The 22,740-nt window shown below is 44.2% G+C and overlaps 2 protein-coding genes across 3 annotated transcripts; one reads left to right on the forward strand and one right to left on the reverse strand.

Moving 5' to 3' along the window:
• Window positions 1-7,570: 7,570 nt before the first annotated feature.
• LOC101167855 (synaptoporin) lies at window positions 7,571-14,279 on the forward strand. Of its 2 annotated transcripts, XM_004086170.5 has the most exons (5): window positions 7,597-7,827; window positions 8,326-8,450; window positions 10,451-10,649; window positions 12,274-12,465; window positions 12,547-14,279. In XM_004086170.5, exons 1-5 carry the CDS (start codon window positions 7,804-7,806, stop codon window positions 12,850-12,852), a joined length of 846 nt encoding a protein of 281 aa, XP_004086218.1. In that variant the 5' UTR covers window positions 7,597-7,803; the 3' UTR covers window positions 12,853-14,279. The 2 variants fall into 2 exon arrangements, with proteins under 2 accessions (XP_078804057.1, XP_004086218.1); XM_078947931.1 differs by lacking the exon at window positions 12,547-14,279 and having other exon boundaries at window positions 7,571-7,827; window positions 10,451-10,653; window positions 12,274-12,413.
• A 5,845-nt stretch (window positions 14,280-20,124) lies between these two features.
• LOC101158336 (green-sensitive opsin) lies at window positions 20,125-22,031 on the reverse strand. The gene is made up of 5 exons (XM_004086132.5): window positions 21,568-22,031; window positions 21,300-21,468; window positions 21,014-21,179; window positions 20,647-20,886; window positions 20,125-20,565 (listed from the first exon to the last, which is right to left on the reverse strand). The coding sequence occupies exons 1-5, from the start codon at window positions 21,947-21,949 to the stop codon at window positions 20,467-20,469; spliced, it is 1,056 nt and encodes a 351-aa protein (XP_004086180.1). The 5' UTR covers window positions 21,950-22,031; the 3' UTR covers window positions 20,125-20,466.
• Between the last annotated feature and the right edge of the window lie 709 nt (window positions 22,032-22,740).

The raw sequence follows: 22,740 nt of genomic DNA on the forward strand, positions 1-22,740 counted from the left end.
ACAGGGCTTTACATGTCTCTTCTCATCAGGACTCCCACTTCAGCTTCTATTTTTGTATGGATTTAATGTTTCTGGCAGCCTCCAGCTCACTCAAAGCGGCTACTAAAATACTCTTCACGTCATCTGCCTTCCCTCTCTGGGGTTAAGAATCTGTCACTTAAGGTTTTAGGACATTTTTTGAAGTATTCACTCTGACCTGTCATCATGTGTCAAATGTTCCCATATTGTATCTATGGTACACTAACTGACAGCTTTCAGGCAGATGTATTTCTGTTAAAATTAAGAATGGGCGATATGGAGAAGACGGCTGCAGAAACGATTTCCTGGTGGAGGTGCAAAAAAGTGAAGGACAAATTAGAAGCATTGGTTTTAACATGGATTACTGAGCAAAGACGGAAATGTGGGCGTGTCTCCAGGAAAATGCTCCGCACTAAAGCAAAGAGGATTTTTGATAAGGAGATTGATCGCAGCCAGAGCTAATCATAGCAAAATACAAAATTCTCATCATTTCATAAATCCTGAAATGTTCATCTGCTGTTGTCTGCCTCTCTTGATCATTTAAACGCTGGACCACCGGCTGCAACATTTTAGGAATGAGCATCTAAAGGCAGATCCACAACACGCACATCCATCTTTGCAAAAGTTCAGATGTTTGTTTGTCTTCAAGGTGTGGTTCAGTGTCGGAACCACACTTTGCCTCTGGTGGGAGGTTGGCGCCAGTGTTCGGCGTGAACATGTGTGTGACTGTAAAGCGCCTTGGGCCTTTGAGGACGGTAGAATGCGCTTTACAATCAGTTACCATTTACCAAAATTGTGCACTAAGCAGCTAGCTGTCCCATTTTCAGCATTACATGTTTTCTAGTGAAGTACCAATTGGCCTACTAGTAGAGATCTGCATTGAACTAGTGAACTAGTTGCATTGGTAGTTTTTGTTTTTACTAGAAGACTGTCAGCATACTTCACTTCAAATTCACTTTGCAGATCCGGGTTGTTTTTTAAAGATTCCTCCTCCTTTTCCTCTGTGGCCACATGGACATCATGTTCAGGTTATTGTTATGATGATGCAATGTTCACATGTTTCTCTTTATTCTGAAGGAATCATTAAGAAAAGACCGGTGGGCTGTAATATCAACAGGGAAGAAATACTGGAAGGGTTCACCCTGGAGCTTTGCTGCACAGCCAATAGGAGGACTTTTCTGGATTACATCACTCATCCACATTAATGTATTGGAACACTAGTTAACTAGCTGACAAACAGCTCTTCACTAGTTCACTAGTGACTTTTATCAAGATTAACTAGTGAACTAGTAAGAAAATAATGTGCTCACTAGTTAACTAGTGAGCTTTTTGCACCACACTAGTTCAGTGCAATTTTTCTCTCTCACTAGTTATCTAATAAGACTTACCGGTACATACATCTCACTAGTCGACTAGATAAACAATGTTTATGTCACTAGTAAACTAGTACAACATTTAGGTCACACTGCTTCATTAGTTATCTTTACAGGAGCCTTACTAGAGAATTTATAGAAACATTGCATGTTACTAGTTAAATAGAAGCCTTTTTAGATTGTCACTAGTTAACTAGTAAGCACAAACAGTGCTCATTGGTAAACTAGTGCACATTTTAAACATTACTAGTCAAACATTGAAACATTAATACATTATTTTGTTTTTTTGGCATTACTAGTTAGGCTTAACCCTTGTGCTATCTTAGATGACCCCCCCCCCCTTACATGGACGTGTTCTCCCTACCATGACAAAGGTGGATAAAGGTGGAAAGATTTCATGTAATCCACCAGTGAAGATCACAAATCATTGAAGAAAAAAGGTTCAGAGCACTGACTAGTGGGTCTAGATGACCCAACTCCCAACGTTAAAGTGCCTTAGGATAGCACAGCCTGATATCAAGGAAATCGATTTGATGTTCAAACAAGGTCCCTTACACACCAACATCTGCACGATGTGGGGGTGGAGCCTGCTCACTGTTAGAGACCGCCGTCTAAAGTGACGAGTACCCGTTAGAACGGCTTTATTGAAGACGGGACACAGTTGGATGATATATTGTGAATTTAAACTTAACCTGTTTATCCGATCACCGCTCGCTTCAGTGAAAAAGTGGGCGTGTGTGTTGGCCTGGGGGCGGGGCTCACAGCACAGACTCTTGCTGGAAGAGGCTGTTTTCACTGGTCTACGTCAGCTTGTGAGAAGCCGCTCGTTTTTGTGGATTGGGAGGGGCTGGTGCTCAGAGCGCAGGTTTAGAGGAATACTCAGAAATTTGAGAAAATATCACTTTGGAGTTGTTTTATGTCAGGAATGAACATGAGACACTGAAAAGCTCAAAAAGTTGATTTTTCATGGTGTAGTCCCTCTTAAGTCCCACTCTGATGAAAATCAAGTTTATTGAGTTGTGACATGTAGAAGAAACAATGTAACAAAAAGTCATTTAATTTAAAAACAAGAATAAAATCAGGAGACTTTTTTATTATTGGCTCCATGAAAATAAGATCAACCTAAAGTTCTGGAGGCCCGATCAGACGGACTCCCCGTCCTGCCGCAGGTCTCTGTCTGGCCACCAGCTCGCCTCCTGGGAGCTGCCATAGTGATCAGGATCGCTCCATCTGCCCTGTGACAGACTGTTCAGGGTTTACCCGCCTTCAGCCAAGTAGCTGTGACGGGTACTGCTGGGCGATTTGCTTCAGACGGTTCAGACGGGTACCAAATTGTGCTGCTGAAATCGCGTTTCCGCCAGACCTTTACCCCGTAGACCTCTGGACCTGGGATCGCGTCTGTGTTATCGACTTAACATTAAAACCACAAATCAAGTTTGGTGTGAATGCAGCTTAACCCGTAATCCTAACCTTAACTTTCCTCTGGATCCATGCGGCTAAGATAAAAGTTCAGCGCCGGCTGCACATATTCGGAAAATGACCTGTGAATAGTCACTTTCTAGATTTATCAATCTGCATGTTTTGGCATCACATCAGTTCTGAGCCACAGCAGTCCTGCTGCAAAGGAACCTAAATCATAATGTCATTCAAAGCATTTTCATGTAATTGCATTAAACAGCAGGGTCTGTTGAGGATATATGATTCAAACTGTATTGTCAATCATTTTATCGTTCCACACTCCGTTCATAAAATGTGGATTTGGAACCAGAAATGTGTCAATTTTCACCGTTTCTGTATCGCTAAAGAGAAACTTTGGAGAATAGAGACTGTCAGTCGGTGCCGTTTGTGCCCCCCCCCCCCTTGTGTTAAGCTCTTCACACATGCAAGATGCTGGTTGCAGATGGGGGGGTGTTAAGGGCGGAGCTACTCTGCTCAGCTCCAATGGCCACGTCCATTTAGAGGAGATTTTGGTAACAGAGGCTTTTAAGGCTCTTAATGCAGCGGAATGTTCCTTTAGTGCCCTCGCGAATCAGAAGCTGTGAATCGCAGACATTTGTCAGCACTGCGATAGCAATCTACCTGACAGTTACATGCATGCACCGTGGTTCTGCACGCCTGTCCAGGCTCTCTGGCAGCATGTATGTGCCGATCTATCAGTCTGGCTTAAGGTTTCAATCACGGCTTCACCGTCACTTTGTGTGCTTGGTGACATGAAAACAATGAATAATATGAAAAATATTACTGTAAGTCAACACAGAAATCTGCTGCTTGATCATATCATCTTGGAAAAAATGTCAGCCCAAAGTTCAAGTAACTTTGAAAGAATTCAGTCTGTCTGGTCTCCCATAGCTAACTCCATGACTTAGGGGGTGGGGGGCCTGGTCGTCGCTGCTCCTTACCTTACTGCATTGGTTCAGGGTGGGGGTCGGGGCCTCCAGTGGGGAGTCTTCTGGGCTCGGGTGTGTGTGTGTGTGTGTGGGGGGGGGGGGGGGAGGTTGAGTGTTGGTCCGGCTTGGCTTGGGGTGGTGGTCTCTTTGCCCGTGCTGGGGGGGGGGGGGGTTGGCGGGGGGTCCTGCTCGGGGGTGGGGGCCCAGCGGCGCTGGATGGGCTGCCCTTCTACACCTGGGGCTGGGATCAACCCTTCCATGGCTCTGGGACGGGGCGGGGCAACCCTCTTGGGGCCCCCGGTCGCTCTGGGTATCATCCGCTGGGGCTGCGGGGTCTGTGGAGGGGTGGGTTTTGTCGGCCCTGTCTTGTGGGGGGGGGGCTTTCTGGGGGGGGGGGCACTACCCCTGTCTTGTGGGGGGGTGGCTTTCTTGTGTGGGGGGGGGGGGCACTATCGGTACGGGACCTTGGGGGTTTTCACGTGTCGGGGTCTCCGCTGAGGCAATTGGTGGTGCCCCGGCCGGTTAGCAGCTTCGGTCCCGTCGAAGCCTGACCGGAGCTCTCCCAGGGCCGGCGCCTGGGGGTGGGGGCCTGGACTTGCTTAAGGGGGGGGCGCTTTCTGGCTCCTCTCTCTCTGTGTGGGGTGGGTGGTGCTGGGCCTGAGGCGTCGGCGCCTCGGGGAATGGGACCCCGGGGCTGGGGGACCTGGGCCCTATGCTGGGGGGGGCTGGGGGACGGCTGTTTAACCACCGGGGGACAGTCTACCAGCTGTTCCCAATTTACCCCCTTCCTCAAATAATCTCATATTAGGGTGAGGGGGTGGGGGGTTTAGCCTGCGATGCGCCTGGGGGGGGGGGGGCTACTTGGCAGTGGTCCCCCTCCCATGGTTGCCGTATGGAATGGGCCCCCCCTCTCTCGGTTTTATTTGCACCTTAGACATGTAGGTTCCTTGGTAGGGGGGGTGATTGGACATCACCGCCAGCAAGCAGTAGATGTCCTCTGCACCCCCTTAGTACACACACCCCTCCCCCCTCAAAATATACATTCCAAGATAAACACATGCACACACACACCCTCACAAACACGCACTCATTTCGCAAGGAACGTGGGACCTTGGACCATCTGTCCCCTACCCCATCCCTGGTAGGGGGTACGGGGCCCTTGGCAACGGCGGCCGTGTCCCCTGGGTGCCGGTTTCCTGGGCCTGGCGATGCTCTCTCCACGCAGGGAGAGGGATCCCTGAGCCTTTTTTGGCAAGGTCACAAGCCGGGGATCGCATTACACCTGAGCCGGGGGTGTCTGCGTCCCTGTGGGGTGGGTTCTGGTCCTTGCCCCCGGGTGCTAGGCCTCGCCAAATTTCCAACAGTGGCCGAGCCTGGTCGGGCCACGTTTACAACAACCCTCGTGGGCCCCCTTCTCCCCAGGGTGCCCCCCTCCTGGGTGGGGGCGGCTGGCCCCCGTCTTGCTCCTTTCTGGACCAACCGTGGGCCTGGTGGGTGGCTGCCTGGAGCGCGGAGCGGGTCTCCCTTGGGGGGTCCTGGCTCATACCTAGGGTTGGGGAGGGGGGATGCCCAAAACTCCTGGGTGGTGACGGGGTGGTCGTCTGGGGCTCTGGGCGCCCCTCTCGGGTGGGGCCCGGCGTTGGGCCCTACTGGCGCTGCGGGGGGGCTGCTCTCCTGGTTGGGCTGGGGCGGCACTCTCTTTCCCCCCATGCCTCCCTGCTCTCTGGCTCTGGGGGCCTCGCCGCGGTCCTGCTGGCCCTGGCCTGGGTGGCGGATGCGATCGCTCGGGGAGCGGTTGTTCTCTACCTGCTGCCGTGTGGCGTTGGGGGCTTCTGGCTGCCGCTGTGGCGGGGGTCTTGGTGTGGGGGTGGCTGGTCATTCTCCCTCCTTCTTTTCACATTCCACCATCCATTTTAGAAGAACATAAACACTGACTTAAGCACAGGTGTTAGCTCACCTTTGCACTAATAGTTTGCGTGATTGAATGAAATATTTCACACTAGTTGGTTTGAAGTTACAAGTATGCATGTGTGAACACTATCTGTATTGTGTACATGTTGACTTGTGGAAATTTTTGCAGCTAACAGGTGTGTTGATAACATTTGAGTTTGTTCGGACAGGCCCCGCTCCTTTGAGATTTGTATTACATCTGAACCTGACCGTAATGATAAACACCCAGCAGCTTGTTGCTCTAAGCCGCTTCATGGTTTTACCCCCCCCCCCCTCCTATAATCACCCTCCTTTCCCCCCCTCTCTAACATCCCTCTCTCTTCTTCCCTCCTGTCCTTTTCCGTCCGGTCCAACACAAAAGATTTTCAAAAACGATCAGAATGAATAAAGTTTGGCCTCAATTACAAAAGGGGTTTATTCAGACATACCTCTGGTTTGTCAAAAAATTCAGAACCCCTGTTGTTAAAGTAAAATATGTCCAACACAAGAGGCCTTCAGCTCTCATCTGTCTGCCCAGCTGTTGGACAGGACAAGTAAAAAACAAAAACAAAAAGAAGCTGTGAATCGCAAGCCAACTTCAGCGTTGTCTGACCGCACGGATTTAAAAACATATGATCGAGCAGAAGGCAGCAAAAGATTGTCCGCGGTGCGTCCGAACAAGGACCGCAAAGGGCGGACATGCTGCTATGTAGTCCTGAGAAGCTGTGTAAAATAATCAGAAGTTCACAACCATCACAAAGCCATCTTCTCTGCCGCTAACAGAAAGCTCCACTGCTCCTAGTCTGTCTGTGTCTCTTAGCAGCCAGACACACAGAGAAAGCATGCCCCGCCTCCCCTCTGGAAATGCTCACTGTTAATGAATTTTGCTACAGATTTTGCAGGGTGGATGTGAAAATGAAAATGGAATCCCCTCTTTGCATTTTCGTTTTAATTATGACACACAATTAGCGGTTTTGAGTATAAAATTAAAAGGCATTTTGAAATATTGATTTTTCATTTTAATTTTGAGTTATTTAATGCAGTTACATTTTGAAAATGAAAAGCATTTCTGTGAATCAATTTAATTGTCAAATTAGACATTTCTAAGTGAATTTTGCTACAAATTTAGCAGAGAACATTTTGAAAATTAAATGTCAAATACCATTTTCATTATCATTTTAATTAAGTGACAGAATAAGCAGTGTTGAGGAAGGAAATGAAAAAGCATTTTGGTGGATTGCTTTTTCATTTCAATTTTGAGTCAAAAAATGCAGCTTCATTTTGAAAATGAAAAAGCATTTCTGGTTTTGACTTTTCTTTTTATTTATGCTACACAATCGCTTCCATACACGGCCACCTGAGGTGTGCCATATTTAAAAAAAAAAACTTTTATAATGCACATTTTTTTTGGACCAAACATAGTATTTGATTTCTTTCGATCTAAACCCAGAAGGCTCTTCAGCGTCTCATCTATGCTGAAACTGACGTCTGCAACGCAGCGTGACTACCAACAGAAGGCAGCAAAAGCCTGTTTTTACAGAACATTTGTCAGCTACAGTTCATGATCACAGGAGGATGCTTCTACATTTTATTTGTAAGTAAAGTATGACAAATGGGTGACAGAATACTGCAAAAGCTGCATTAATTCATCTTTTGCTCTTAAAGACTTTCCAAGAAACAACCATCCTAATGCTGACGACCTTTTCCGTGTCTTTTCTCCATCAAGTTTTCAGTAAACTCTATTACAGAAGTCTATTCTCTTATGATTCAGTGGTGAACAGTATAATGAGTTTATTCACACAGCAGTCAGGTAACCTAAATACTGTGACGACACGCCTGCCCCACATGCATGTTGGGATGCATTGATTCATTTGGAGGTTTTTTGCCTGCACTGCGGTCACAGCACGCAGAGCTTCTTTTGGTTTGTTCAAATGTTTTTGGAGCTCAACAGAGTCTCAGACTCCTCCTTGCAGTCCACCTCCTGTTGGCCCTCCCCTCGGCTCTCAAAGCTGTTCTGGTTCTCCGGTCCACATCAGTTCCATCTGAACCTGGTTACAGCCGCTGGCACGCTGTGGGGTTGGCTGTGTGATCTTTAAATGTGTATGGTTATTTTTGCACCGGTAAGTTTCCCCTTTTCTAAGGTTTTTCTCTCTGCAGTTTGCTTTTTTTGCTGTAATTATGCTCCTGCTTGGGCTCTGAAATTTAAACTAATTAAAATGTGACAAATGCAGTTTATTTGTGACATTGTATCATTTGTTGTCTCTGCAGATCAAAAGAAATCTGTCTTTTCTGAGTCTTTGAAATAAAATATAGCAAAGATAAAACAAAGCTATAATCTTTTAATTGGGATAGAAAAAAGAAAAACGGTGTCATACATGCCAGCCAAAGCCCAGTGTGTCGCTGTGGCCTCCCTCTGGTGCACAGAAAGCAGCTCCATTAGTTATCTCCTACCTATGAATTATTGATGTTTGTCTTCAGACCAGTTATAAACCCCAATAATCTGGCATGTAGGTTATTGACGTTCATTCACAATGGAGGGATGTCTATGCTCAGTTATTGGATATCTAAAGAATCCCTGGATGTTGGCATCATTTTGTGTCCCGATTTGTCCTTTCTAGATATTTGCCATTTGTGCATTTGCAACATGTGGGGGATACTCTGGCCACCTCCAGGTTAAGGTGGATTGTGCAGGCAGGAAGCAGAGCAACCTGAGCATCACTGTCGACTTCGCTTATCCGTTCAGGTATATCAGCACGGCGTGTTATTTGTCACCCAAAGCAAAGGATGTCAGATGCTTGGATTGATAAATGCACCTTCTACTCCCTTTCATATTATAAACAGTGGAAACAGAGAAGGATTGGTCTCTCTCTGAAACGTACCCCTTTTTTAAAATGAGGCTGCTGGACAACAGAGCAGGAACACGACCCAGTTTGACATGCCCAGCGTCTTTACACATTTCCCGCCAGCCCTTCAGTGCTTGGCACAAATGGACCTGCAACCCTCACAGTTGTGACATTTTTAGTACACTTTTTTTTCCTGTGGTTGTTGGCCAGAAATGTCTTCCTGCAATTCCCACAGGACTTTTTTGATTTATTAGGAGGATGTAGGTTTTCAGCTTTAAAAAGCAAGTTTCATGTTTTCCTTTTTTAGTTTGAGTATTTTGTTTTGGATTGCATTTGTGTGATCATTTATTCATCAGCAGATAATCCCCTACCCATGGTGACAAACCCTCACCCCCCACCCCATACCCATTAAAGCACTACTGTTAATAAAACTGTAGCAATCAAATAACCCTGTAAGGACGGTTAACCTGCTCATGGCAAATGCGTAAAATAGTATAAAGGAATTGTTATGCAGGTTAAAGTCAGCTGGCATGAATGTTGCTATACATGAATCTCAACTCATTGCCATGCCTGCTGACACATTTGAATAGTTAGAGACAAAATCAAGAACTGTTTTCTACTGGGGGGAGACTTAAAAATGAAAAAAAGCAAGAAAATATTTGATAAAGAAATGTAATCACCACCAAATCACCACATGAACAGAATTGATGTGAAAAGGATCTTTTCACTATTAGAGAATAATGAGATAACGTTCTAAGCATAAGGTATTGAAGGTATTGTCCTGTGGTAAAAGGGTGGCCAAGAAAAGACAAAAATAAATGAAGCATTAAAAAAATTGGTATTATAAAAGTATAAGATGTCATTAATTGCATCTGTGTGTGACACGTCTATTACAGTGTAACAGGCACTGACTCAAGAAATAGCACATCAAATATTTATTGTTTGGTCAAGATGCGTGGCCTCATGTTTTTAAAGTTCTGTGTCAAATAAGTACTTTCTGCACTACAGAGAACAGCAAAATACAATGGATCATCCATTTTTTTAACATGGATCATATGTAAGGTACATCGAACTACAAGGCGAATTAGATGAGACAAAAGAATCAGAGATAATGTATTAATTCTACAGCTTGTTTGTAACACGCTACATGTTAGCCACGTTAGTGTATTCAAAATACCTGTAAGTTCCAACCTAACACGTAGAAACACAGACTGATACCAGTAAAACGGTACTGAGACCACGCTAACTCCCAGCCTTGTCAGTGCGTGTTTCTACATGTTACTATCACATGAAAACAGTCTGATACCGCTACATGCTAGTGTCTTCACGACAACACCCCACCAAGCATTTTAAATGAGACAAAATCACTTCAACATCCATAAACACAACCAGAATGAATCCATATTTAAGGCTTGAAATGTCCCTGATGGTACAGAAAATACAGTTTATTATAAACTTTGAAGCTTTAATGTTATTATAAGGACTTTATATTCACAAAGAGCATCTTAAGGTTGAAGGAAAACTGGAATCAGTCCTTGTCTTGTAGGTTTACTGTGCCGCAGTTCAGCTCCAGTGTGAGTGGTTTTATTCCACAAAGGCCTATTTCTATGCAGTTCTTCACTTGAGGCTGTTGTCTATGAATCACATTAGATCTTTTTCTAAAGTACAACACAGGAATTCTTACAGAAAATACAGCAGACAGTCGAGAACCAAAAGGACTTAATCTTTTAGCTTTCACTTATATACGGTGATTATCACTCGTATACGGTTACCACTGTTCTCCCACAGTACTAGAGAACTGTACTGTACTAGTACTAGTACTAGTAATAGTAATAGTACTGTGGGTGTCTACAAACACATGTTCCCTCATTCTTCCACTCTACCACTGTTTCTTTTGCAGATTACACCAAGTGCACTTCAAGGCTCCGTCGTGTGAGGACAGCTCTGGGGAAGTTGTTTTTCTCAATGGGGACTTCTCCACAGCCGCTCAGTTTTTTCTGACTGTGGGGGTTTTGGCGTTTTTGTACTCACTCCTGGCAACGGTGGTTTACATCTTCTACCAGAACAAGTACTTGAAGAACAACAGGGGACCTCTTGTGGTTCGTGAGTTTTCCTTTTTGTCCGTCAGTCTACCCAAAAACAAAGAAATGTTCACCACATCAAACCAGTAGCTCCTTGCCTCTCTATTGGTCGAGGTATTGCTGTGAGACCCTTTCTAAAGACAGTTTCACATGATTCAGCCACGAAAACAATTAACCCATGGAAAGAAATGCTTTTAAACTTGAGCTGCACAAAGGGGTTTGCCTCCAAATAAAGTTCCTGTCAAAGACCCAGTCTGATGAAAACGGTGTTTTAACATGTTTATTTGTTAAAAACACAGCAAACTCCCTGCCTGAGCCTGCAGCAACAGGGAGGGGAAGTGGGGCGGGACCTCAACCACAACTCAGAAACGAATTCCCAATGAACCCCTGCCGCTCTGCAGAAACTTTTTTTTACATTTTCGGCTAAAAACAGCATAATCTTGATTAAAAGACCACTGCTTCTTCAATTTTTCTTCAATTCTTCCCTAAAGTTGAGGCATCTGAACTTAAAATCTTCTTCCTTTAAACAAACCTGCAGTAAATCGTTAGGATGACCATGAATCTACTCCATGATCCTCGTAGCCTGAACCCAAGTAGACTGTGGAGCTTCAGTTTTAGTCCAGGAAGTCTTTTTGGGCAAGTCTTCAACCTTAACCCAACAGAATCAGAATGTTTCCCCCTTTGTGATTCTCACTTGATGTTACACAACATTTCACTGTTCATTCAAGATAAACCTTGTAATATGAGAAACTTGTATCTTCTGATACGTTTGAACGTTTTTACCAGAAAAACCCAGAAACAAATTTCTTCTGTGGTTTTTAAAGCTAACATGTTTTTTGTTTATTTGCTCAGTAATTAACAATGGTCACAATGACAAACAAAGAAAAACCAAAATTAATAACAGCTGCCAAATTGGATCTAGTTGTTTCTCCAGGATTACTGTTGTGTATCCAACCTCACCTGCATATTTTGAGTAACATTTTTGGGGAAAAAAATAAGCTAGTAATGAAAGATGATGAAAAATGAATAACAAAAAAAAAAAAACACCTAAAAATTATTTTTCCCCAGAGAGACCTAGAAACCAAATATACAAGATTTAATCACAAATGAACTGGAGTTTGAAAAAAAAGAGTGTGGCAAAGATCTTCAAACTAAATGACAGATTTTTGGATGGAAGTCCTGAAATTCTAGAAAGAAAGCCATAAATCTCTACAAAAGGTAGAAAAGGCAATATTGCAAGTTTGGGGAAATTTTTATATTTTATGAGCAGTTTTGTTATCAAATTGCAAGAACAAAAAATAAATATGAAAATGTTTTTTTTATTTCAAAAGTAATTTTACTGAGAAATAAATAGCAGTGCAGCCACTTTAATTTAAACTTAAACTTAACTCCTGATGTCTGGCACTGTTCTAATGTGAATGAAGTTTTCCAACTGTTTAGACGAGCTGTTGCCCTTAAGGAGCTCTGGTTTCTTGGTGTGTTTTTGTAGGACATTGTAAAGATGAGTGGAAAATCCAAAAGGGAAATCAGTTGTCTTGAGCAGCATATAGGAAAATAAAATATCTTTCTTTCACTTTTATGAGGACGACATTTAAGAAATAGCATCTTCTGACTTTTATCAATCTTTTTCTGTCTCATTCAGGATTTTTTTGTCACGGTGGTGTTTTCCTTCATGTGGATGGTCAGCAGCTGTTACTGGGCCAAAACTCTCGCCGACTTAAAAACTGCAACCAACCCAACCCAGGTGCTTCTTCTCATCTCTGCTTGTAAGGCTCCAAAAAACACATGCTCCGCCACACAGGAGCCCCTCTGGTCCCGTCTCAACACAGCTGCTGTAGGTTCCAAGTCAGGAAAATTGTGCATCCCTGCAAAAAACAAACAACTAACCCATGTTTCCTCCCCTTTTTACCTTCAGGTTTTTGGTTTTATCAATGTTGTCCTTTGGTCTGGGAATATTTGGTTTGTGTTTAAGGAGACGGGTTGGTACAAAACTGGTCAGAGATACCCCATCAGGAGTGCTTCTGGGAAACGTTCCAGCGAAATGCGGCAGCAACTCTACAGTGAGAGCAGCTTTGACCAGCCAGAAGAGAGTTTTGGCCCCTCGCTCCAAGACCCTTTCAGTCCGTCCAATGGGGATTTAGATAAGCAGGTTCACAGACAAGCTAGTGTCAACCACTCACAAGTTAACCTAAGCTTACCACAAACAAACCTTCATGAATGAAAGAGCAAACCCAGAGGATTCTTCAGGACCCATTCTTTTTCTCAGTGACATTTGACTAGAGGTTTAAGCGCCAAATGGCGCCATTGAGCGCTTGTGAGGGCAAGTTTTACTGCTCAGTTAAAGTATTAGGTAGTACCTGCAGTTAAAGCAAAACCTACACAAAACATATGAACATTTAACATCATGCCATTTGCATTAAAGTCCCACTGCAATCATCTTTTGATCTGTTGTTAAAGCCTTCCCAGTGGTCTTTTAATCATCATGATGCCCATTTTAACCCAAATCAAAAACCTGCCATTTTCTATCAATTCAATTCAATTGAATTTTATTTGTGTAGCCCAGAATCAAAACAACAGTTGTGTCGATGGGCTTTGAGGCTTCTAGGACATAGTTACTGCAGAGCTGCAGGAGTTCATTAGAAATGTTGAGTTGTAGGCAACCCTATTCTAATTGTAGTGTTTCCATGGAGCAACCCTGCCCTTACTTCCCAACATCCATCTGTGTTCACTCTCGCCCACTAGCTTACAGCCCTTCACACCCCCAACCTAACATTAGCGATGCAAGACAAACAGCAGCAGCATCATAGCTTTCCCTCCGTCCAGTTCTGATCCAGATTCCAGCTCAGACCAGAGAAACAGAGACGTTCATGGATCTGTGTGTCTGACAGTGGATGATCAGAATGGAGCAGAGCAGGGGGCTGGTGGTCTGCAGATTGTATTTTCTGCAGAAGAACTACCAGCTTTATCTGTATTTTCATCTGCTCCTGATGCACAATGATTTGATTCAAGAAATTATTCAGAAATGCAATTTTACGCTCAAATTTCTGTGAATATGTCCTCCATCATCAGAAAACAGTAGAAAGAATCGGAGTGGGTCTAAAATGACACATTCAACTTTGTTGGTAATGTTTCTGAGTCAAGAATTTTGATGAACTATCATAAAAACACTTTCCATAAAAGAAAAGAAAACGTTTTCCTTCATTCCCAAAACAAACATGCATATTGACATTTTAATATTGTAGCTTGAAGCACAAATATGTAAAAAAAATATATATATACTTTTTAATGGCTCAAAGTGCAACACTTTAAATTGTTTGTCATGTTTTTTAAGCAATTTGCGTCATAAAGTAAAATTGTACACATCATTTAAACTCCATAGATAGAGAAGATTCAATGTTACTGACTCAGACAATAATGATTGTTGAGCAGCATTGTTGTTTCCTATGAATTTGGACCAGGAAATAGGAAAACAGGCACATGTTTCTTCTAACATGTATGTTGCATTTGTAATTGAAATTGTGTAATCCAGTGTGTGAACAGTGAAGTGTGAAACCCCGTTCACACCGAACGCAGCACCTCGCCTGGATTTTTGGCAAGACCGGGTGGCTGCAGGGAGGGGGGAGACCAGGCGGCTGCAGGGAGGGGGGAGACCAGGCAGCTGCAGGGAGGGGGGAGACCAGGTGGCAGCTGCAGGGAGGGGTGAGACCGGGCGGCTGCAGGGAGGGGTGAAAGCGGTCGGCTGAAGGGAGGGGGGAGACCAGGCGGCTGCAGGGAGGGGGGAGACCAGGCAGCTGCAGGGAGGGGGGAGACCAGGCAGCTGCAGGGAGGGGGGAGAACGGGCGGCTGCAGGGAGGGGGGAGAACGGGCGGCTGCAGGGAGGGGTGAAACAGGTCGGCTGCAGGGAGGGGTGAAACAGGTCGGCTGCAGGGAGGGGTGAGACCGGGCGGCTGCAGGGAGGGGTGAAAGCGGTCGGCTGAAGGGAGGGGGGAGACCAGGCGGCTGCAGGGAGGGGGGAGACCAGGCAGCTGCAGGGAGGGGGGAGAACGGGCGGCTGCAGGGAGGGGTGAAACAGGTCGGCTGCAGGGAGGGGTGAAACAGGTCGGCTGCAGGGAGGGGGGAGACCAGGCGGCTGCAGGGAGGGGGGAGACCAGGCGGCTGCAGGGAGGGGTGAAACCGGTCGGCTGCAGGGAGGGGTGAAAGCGGTCGGCTGCAGGGAGGGGTGAGACCGGGCGGCTGCAGGGAGGGGTGAAAGCGGTCGGCTGCAGGGAGGGGGGAGACCAGGCGGCTGCAGGGAGGGGGGAGACCAGGCAGCTGCAGGGAGGGGGGAGACCAGGCAGCTGCAGGGAGGGGTGAAAGCGGTCGGCTGCAGGGAGGGGGGAGACCAGGCGGCTGCAGGGAGGGGGGAGACCAGGCGGCTGCAGGGAGGGGTGAAACCGGTCGGCTGCAGGGAGGGGGGAGACCAGGCGGCTGCAGTGAGGGGGAGACCAGGCGGCTGCAGGGAGGGGGGAGACCAGGCGGCTGCAGTGAGGGGGAGACCAGGCGGCTGCAGGGAGGACGGAGACCAGACGGCTGCAGGGAGGGGGGAGACCAGGCGGCTGCAGGGGGGGGGGGGAGACCGGGCGGCTGCAGGGAGGGGTAAAACCGGGCGGCTGCAGGGAGGGGGGAGACCAGGCGGCTGCAGGGAGGGGGGAGACCAGGCGGCTGCAGGGGGGGGGGGGGAGACCGGGCGGCTGCAGGGAGGGGTAAAACCGGGCGGCTGCAGGGAGGGGGGAGACCAGGCGGCTGCAGGGAGGGGGGAGACCAGGCGGCTGCAGGGGGGGGGGGGGGGGGGAGAGACCGGGCGGCTGCAGGGAGGGGTAAAACCGGGCGGCTGCAGGGAGGGGGGAGACCAGGCGGCTGCAGGGAGGGGGGAGACCGGGCGGCTGCAGGGAGGGGTAAAACCGGGCGGCTGCAGGGAGGGGGAGAAGGGCGCCTGAGGAATGAGAACAGGAAGTTGTGTTTGTCTTCAACAATTGGTTGAATTTGATTACGCCTCTCCCTTTTATTAGGATCTCTGCTATTATGTCTTTATTCTAATTGTAGTGTTTTGCAATATGTGTATTTTTATCAATAGATATTTTAAGTCTCAGCCGCTGGGATCATTCTGGCTCTTTGCATGTGATGCTTTTAATGTGTCCTTGAGACAGAAATAAAACTAAAGTAAACATTAAAGGCAACAATTAAACACAGAACCGCAGATGATTTGTGATGCTGTACTCATGAGTTCCTGTTGTTACATAAATGCAGATGTTTCTGATGTTTAGCATCAAAACCAAAAGGACTGTCAGTAGAAAAAATAAAATCATTAAATGCTTAATGTCAAATGATATCTATGACAAAGTGATCTGAGTGCTGTGGATTTCAATGACCATAACCATTGACACAAAATAAATCTGCTTTCTTTTTTCATCAATGATTCATTTTTTGCAGAAATTATTACAGAACACACAGATTACCTTCATTGAGCTCCAGCTGTTTCTGACACGTATCACTTTTAATTTCAAGAACTGTCAGGACACCGTTTCCCACAATGCATTGTTGTTTAGTCATCAAGACATGCTAGTTTTTTTGGTTAAATTAGACATTTTTCCAGTTTTCTTAAGCTAATTTGGAGTTGAGTTACTATTTTAGCAATATGCTAGCTGTTTTGGGTAAATGATTCTTCTTCTTCCATTTTTGGACGGCCATAGCTCCTCAACCACAGACTGCAGGGCCAAGAGGGATAACTCCCCAGGGTGTCTCATCCTGCTTAAGTCTGTTAAAACAACACTAATACCCAGAACCTCTTTAGCATCATGATCTGTTCATGTTCATGTTCTGAGCAAACCTCACATGTTCTCCCATATTTCATGGGTCTGAAAGCACTGCTGTTATTTGTGAATCCCAGTACCTGTGGCTTGAAGGTTTTAGGCTCAGAACTGCAGGTTTTCTGGTTCTTTGTTCTTGTCTCAGCAGGCTCCAGTGGCATTGGCACAAAATGGCACATAGATGCTCAAAATGCAACAAAAAACAATTCTTTATGAGACATGAAGGTGGAAAAGAATTCTGTTTACAAAAAGGCAACTGTGTTCTAAACATATAATGGTTTGTTGAGGAGTGTCATTCATTTAGAAATCATATTGTTTCTCTGAGCTAATGGTTTGTTTGCTGTAAATTCATTATAAATGACCCCAAATCTACCTAAAAGTAAGTTACAACATTTGTCCGGAAACACATTCAATCAACTGCAACGATTCCTTTTAATCAATCAAAGAGACACTGACAGAATCTCAACCAAAGCAGACCATTAAGAAACCATCAGTTAGTTTTTATTCAGTTTTTTTAATTATTCAGCAATTTAACGACCATCAGTTCAACATTTTTTTTTGTTGAATTTCCATAGCAATCCCCACAAATTGTTTTCTCCTTTTTGTGACTTTTTATTGTAAATGATGAAGATTTAAGTAAAATCTCAACTGTAGCTTTGGCTTTTATGTGATAAATATTTCTAAAATGGTAAAAACTGCCTTGTAAAAGTTAAAGTATAAAGAAAAATCAGTTTTGAATTGAACCTGCACACCAGCGTTCTGAACCCAGACTGAAAAGCACCTGAAATTCTGCTGGTTTACTGTTTAATTAATCAGCATTTGAAAATCAAGGCTGTGGTCCTGCAGGTTGTGAGCACACAAACGTTTCCCTCTATTCTTTTGAGCGAACGTTTGCCTCCAAATTCAATGGGCACTTCCCAGAGCTTGTTATTAATGCCTGTTCTTTCCAATCCGAGCAGTCAGAACAAAAAGAAGTGGTGCTCGCCTCTGCCGGCCCCCTGACAGAGAGACTAAGCACATGCAGGTGCCCAGAGCTGGCTCTTTGAAGAAAATTACAGTGTGTGTGCCGTCAGCATGACAATTAGGGTCGGGTTATCTGCTCAAAATGAGGGGCTGCCTCATGAGATAGATGGCCTATCAGGTAGGGAAAAATGCTCGTTTGAAAGTAATTATATCCTCATAAGCAACAATTTGTTTTAGACCAGCGTGTAGAAGGTTTTACTGGTTTCCTGCAGAAGCATCAAGTAGCTCCCTGCAGGTCAGAGCTGGTTGCTCACCAAACCAGGTCATGTTCTGTCGTGTCTTCAGAGCACCAGCAGAGGGCGGTGTAACCATTTCTCTGAGCTGCAAGTTGCCCCCCCTGATTTATTGACCAAAGAAAGAGCTGAAAGAAATATCTCAAATGCAGATGTTTATTTGCAATGTTTCCCTCTTGTCTTTTCCTTGTTCTTTGTGTCTTGTGTTCTTTTTCTGTCAGTGCGACAGGCACCAAGTTTAGCCCACTAAAGAGCCGTATGTTAGAGCACCACTTCATCACGGCCTATGTAGTGTGGCCTGATTGGGCGGTTTTGGTTCTGAATTAGCAGGCACAAATTGCTTTGGGTGGGTTGACATAATCTGGGCGGGTTTGAGGTCGGTTTTGCGGTTTTAGTTCCTCATCCAAATGCTTTTCGACCAGCGAGGCGCGGTCAGGGGAGGCGCATGAGACAGTACCACATATGTCATCGTCCTTGCCATCATGAACCACTCATATTCAAAAAAACATGTGCCCACTAATCTGTTCCATAAATGCAATTTTCATGTATCATTTAAATCCTAATTTCCCCTAAAATAGTGTAATTTGCATTTTTCTTGTTCAGTACAGCGCAGGCTGAGAGCTGAAGCAGCCTCACAATCCTGTAAGCTGGGTTGAATTTGGGCCTTTAGTTTACTTAACGTATTCTGATTATGGAACACTTCAATATCTTTTAATACATTGTTGACATGTTCTGTTACATGTCCTCACTTTTCTGTTAATACAGAAATTTAGTGCTGACATAAAGCTGAACCTGAAGCGAGGAAAACAGCGGGGCATTTTTGTCAGAAAGAAACAGTCGATCATTTGCTCAGAAACACATGAACGTTTTTGATAAGATTTTTGTTGCTGGTGTTGCATAAAATTAGGAAAACACCAAATAGTTTCTGGAGAAAAACTGAAGTTATATTTGATTTAGTTTAGAATGTTTATCAATAAGGTACTTAACCCTTGTGCTATCCTAGGCACTTTAACATTGGGAGTTGGGTCATCTAGACCCACTAGACAGTGCTCTGAAGCTTTTTTCTTCAATGATTTGTGATCTTCACTGGTGTCCATGGATTACATGAAATCTTTCCACCTTTATCCACCTTTGTCATAGGGAGAACACGTCAATGGAAGGGGGGGGGGTCATCTAAGATGGCACAAGGGTTATAAAAAATTAGATTCACAAGGACAGGTTTTTTCTAACTTCCAGCCGCTCTTTAATATATTACATCAGGACATTATATGTTTCACTTCACATAAATTCACGAAAAGGAAAAATGCAGAAAAAATTATCCAGTTTTGATTATAATAATAAAATATTAAATTGCGGAAGAAAAGTCATTAAAAAATGTCTGAAAGTTTGACTTTAAATCAAAATAGGAAGAAACAAACAAAGGAGGAATAATTACAGCTAATTAATCCCTGATCAACTTTTTGGGCGTCTTTTTGTGAGACCTGGTGGTTTTTGGATGATTATCAGGCTGGAAAACCCAGACTCAATCTGGCAACACTGCTCTTTTCTCTTCTGGGCAAATCTAGAATCAACTACACAGAATAATGGTAAGGAGCAATTTAATTGTTAAGTAGTGATTTTTAAATCACTTAAGGGATCAAAGCATTTGGACTTCCTGCCTCTTAAATGAATGCAGAAATACTAGTAAAGGTTTTCCCCTTTAAAAACAGACCACAAAGTCAATTAATCTTTCATCAGTCAGCAGTTGCTGACTGATTATCATTTCACCCTTTTTTACTAAACATACAGTTAAAGAGTTTTTCTGTCAAAACAACCCTCATTCATGTACTCTATGTATAGTTGATTTCAAGGTCAAATGACGACTGAAGATGCCCAGACTGTAAGAGCAACCAAGCCAGCAAAGATGGAGTCTGTATTTTCATTCATTCATTCATTTTCTACACCGTTTTTCCCTTTCGGGTTCACGGGGATGCTGGAGCCTATCCCGGCCACTTGTGGGCGAAGGTAGGGGAGACTCTGGACAGGGTGCCAGTCTGTCGCCGGGTGTATTTTCATTTTTACTGGAAAATAAATGAACATTTAGGAAGTTCTATGTGCTTCTATAAGTAAAGTTAATACAATAGAAGACCAAGCACACTAACTTTTTTCAAACATTTTTCAAAACAACCAAAAATAGAGGAAATAATATGTGAGTTTTTATTAAGCTTTAGTCCTTCAACTTTATTAGAATTGAAGTTTAAATACATTTTTTCCCCTAAATCATTGTGTATGCAACCTTGTTTTTTATATGGCATGTGTATGTGAACTGGTGCATGTTCTCACTTTGGTTGGACTGTGTGAACCCCATCATAAATGGACAAATCAACAGAGGCCATACGATCACACAGGATCTTTTCTTTTAAATGCATGCATTTATTATCTATTCATTACAGATTTTTATCTGTTTTTCGCAAAATACATAAAAATAATGCAAACAATCAGTAAAGCAAGTTCCCACATGCATTTCTGTGAAAATGCATCACAGATGAGTTCCTCAGAATATGTTGTTGAAGAAAACCTCCATACTGATGAAACCACAATGAATTCCTTAATTGTTCCAAACTGAAAGATACTTTTTTGGCAAAACATTCCAAACTTTTTCTTTTTTTAAGTGCTTCCTTTAAAATCTCAAAAGGATCTTTTAAATGAAAGTGTCAGACTTAAAGAGGTTGTTGTAATTAAGACATGTGGTCCTTAAGCTGCAGTTGAGACTTCTGTCTTGCTTGTTGACACTGAGGTCTCATCCTCCACCAAGCCTCCCATTCCAATGGCAGCCAGCATGCAGTTACGGAACTAGAAGAAGGTAGATCAAGTCAGACGCTACGCGCCAAGAAAACACACAAACAAACTGATATGACTGAATATCACACCAACCTGTTTGTTCAGCAGCACGTAGATAACAGCATTGTACAATGCTGAGCTCTTAGCAAAGAAAGCAGGGATGGAGGCAGTCAGGGCAGTGAAGGAAGCTCCTTTATTCAGGAAAATCCAGCCAGCAAAGCTGGCGTACGGAACCCAAGCTACCAGGAAGCCAAAGACCATCAACAGGCACATACGTGTTACCTCCTTCTCAGCCTTCTGGGTAGAAGCTGAGTCCTGCTGCTGCGCTGCTGCCTGCACACATGGAGATTGGTAAAACAAAAGATAGATTTACTTAAAGCCATTTAATAGCTGATAGACTCAGCACCAAGGCTTCATTTCTTGCTAAATTCTTGGGGAAATAGCATAAAACTGAACTCACAGCTTTGACAGTCAACACCAGACTTCCATAAGTGAAGAAAATGAGGAAGACTGGGATGCAGAAGTGCACGCAGAACATATACATGACGTATGACTCATTGTTGAAGCCAGGAGCCAGAGTGTAGTAGTCGGGTCCACAGGAGCATTGCATGCCTTCAGGGATGTACCTGGAGGGGACATTTAAATGAAGAAAACTCTAGTTAATAAAATAAAAAAAAAACTATAGTAAATTTCTGAAAAACAACCATTTCGTCCATTTCCTTGATTTTGAAACAAACGAGCGTTACCTGGACCAACCAAGCAGTGGAGGAGCAGCACAAGCCAGAGCCATTACCCAGGTGAAAAGGACTCCAGCTGCGGCGTGAGTTCCTGTGAATTTGAAGCTCCCCATGGGTTTGCAGACAACAATATATCTCTCAACAGCCAGGACAACCAGAGACCAGAGAGCAATTTGACCTGCAGGCGGAGAAAAGTCAATTAAAAGGCACCCAATGAAAGCAGTTTTAGACAGGAAGCATTCAGCATCTTCCACCTACCATTTGGTTGTTTTCTTACCTCCAAGTGTGGCCATAAATCCCTCAACGGCACAGAAGGTGGGTCCAAGAACAAAATAGCCATAAAAGCTTGAATTGAGGGTGATGGTGAAGCCAAAGGCGCACATGATGAGTCCGGCCACCGCCAGGTTCACCAGGATGAAGTTGAGAGGTTGCTGAAGCTTCTTGTTGGTCGCTGTTACGTACAACGTCAAGCCGTTGATGGGAGTTCCAGTGCAGATCAGGAAGAACATGTAGAAAGCCAGAATCTTGTACATTATTGGGTCGACCATGTAGTACTGAGGGTATTCATAGGGGCTTCTGACAACCCCCGTCCGGTTGGACATTGGGATGTAGAAGTTCTTTCCCTCGGTTCCATTTTGCTCTCCTCCATCCCAGCCCATGTCTGCTTGCTTGGTCTTCTGGAGCTTCAGCTGATGCAAACTTTCAGCAGTGTCAGAATCGACAAGCTCACAAAGGTAGTATTTGTTCACGTGGCAATTTATACCTTCTTAGGTGTTATCCTTAAATTAGCAAAATTAGATTAGTGGCGGATTGTGAGGAAGTGAACAGCTCAAGTCCAACTGATAATTAAATCAGATAGCAAGCCAGGGCGATGACCTTAAATGTTAATTCCCCCGGGTTGACTGATGCATATTTGAGATTTTCAAACCTTATACTGAAATCTAAACAAAGATGAAATAAAAAAGGGACTATTTTGTGCTTCCTATTGAGTCTAACGTGTGTGAAAATGGATACATGGTATAGTGCATTTGACATCAACAACAGATTACTGATAAATTAATTAATTTGAAGTGAAGGATTCACACTATAAAGTTAGTGGGAGCCCAAACAGACACACTAGTCTTGTTATAAACTGCTCATTCATAACAGCATGCGCTTCTGAGACCATTAAAAAAGTCGCTGGGTTGAGTAAACTAATCAGCTTTTCTCATGACCTTCAGTTTTCATGGATTTATTGAAATCAAGAAGCTGAGACTTCTAAAAGTGGGACTGTGCAAGTTTTTCTGCTGCTTTGGTCATAACCAAAACAAGGTTTTTTTAACTGTCAGTAACTCCACAACCTTTCATCTGTTAAATGTCTTTACCTCGTCTACTAAAGTGAACTCCAGGAATTCTGTGTCTGGAGCTCCTTCTGCTTTCATCATCATCTTTAGGCAAGATCATCCACTTA

Source organism: Oryzias latipes, chromosome 5, assembly GCF_053564925.1.
Source record: "Oryzias latipes strain Hd-rR chromosome 5, Olatipes_Hd-rR_3.1".
NCBI classification, from domain to species: Eukaryota; Metazoa; Chordata; class Actinopteri; order Beloniformes; family Adrianichthyidae; genus Oryzias; species Oryzias latipes.

Coding starts and splice junctions, on each gene's coding strand:
- LOC101167855 (XM_004086170.5), top strand. CDS start 7,804: ATGTGTATGGTTATTTTTGCACCG. Junction 10,650..12,273: donor ACAACAGGGGACCTCTTGTG/GTTCGTGAGTTT, acceptor TGTCTCATTCAG/GATTTTTTTGTCACGGTGGT. Junction 12,466..12,546: donor CCCGTCTCAACACAGCTGCT/GTAGGTTCCAAG, acceptor TTTTACCTTCAG/GTTTTTGGTTTTATCAATGT.
- LOC101158336 (XM_004086132.5), bottom strand. CDS start 21,949: ATGGGCTGGGATGGAGGAGAGCAAAATGGAACCGAGGGAAAGAACTTC. Junction 20,887..21,013: donor TGGTGTTGACTGTCAAAGCT/GTGAGTTCAGTT, acceptor CCATGTGTGCAG/GCAGCAGCGCAGCAGCAGGA. Junction 20,566..20,646: donor ACGTGCTGCTGAACAAACAG/GTTGGTGTGATA, acceptor ACCTTCTTCTAG/TTCCGTAACTGCATGCTGGC.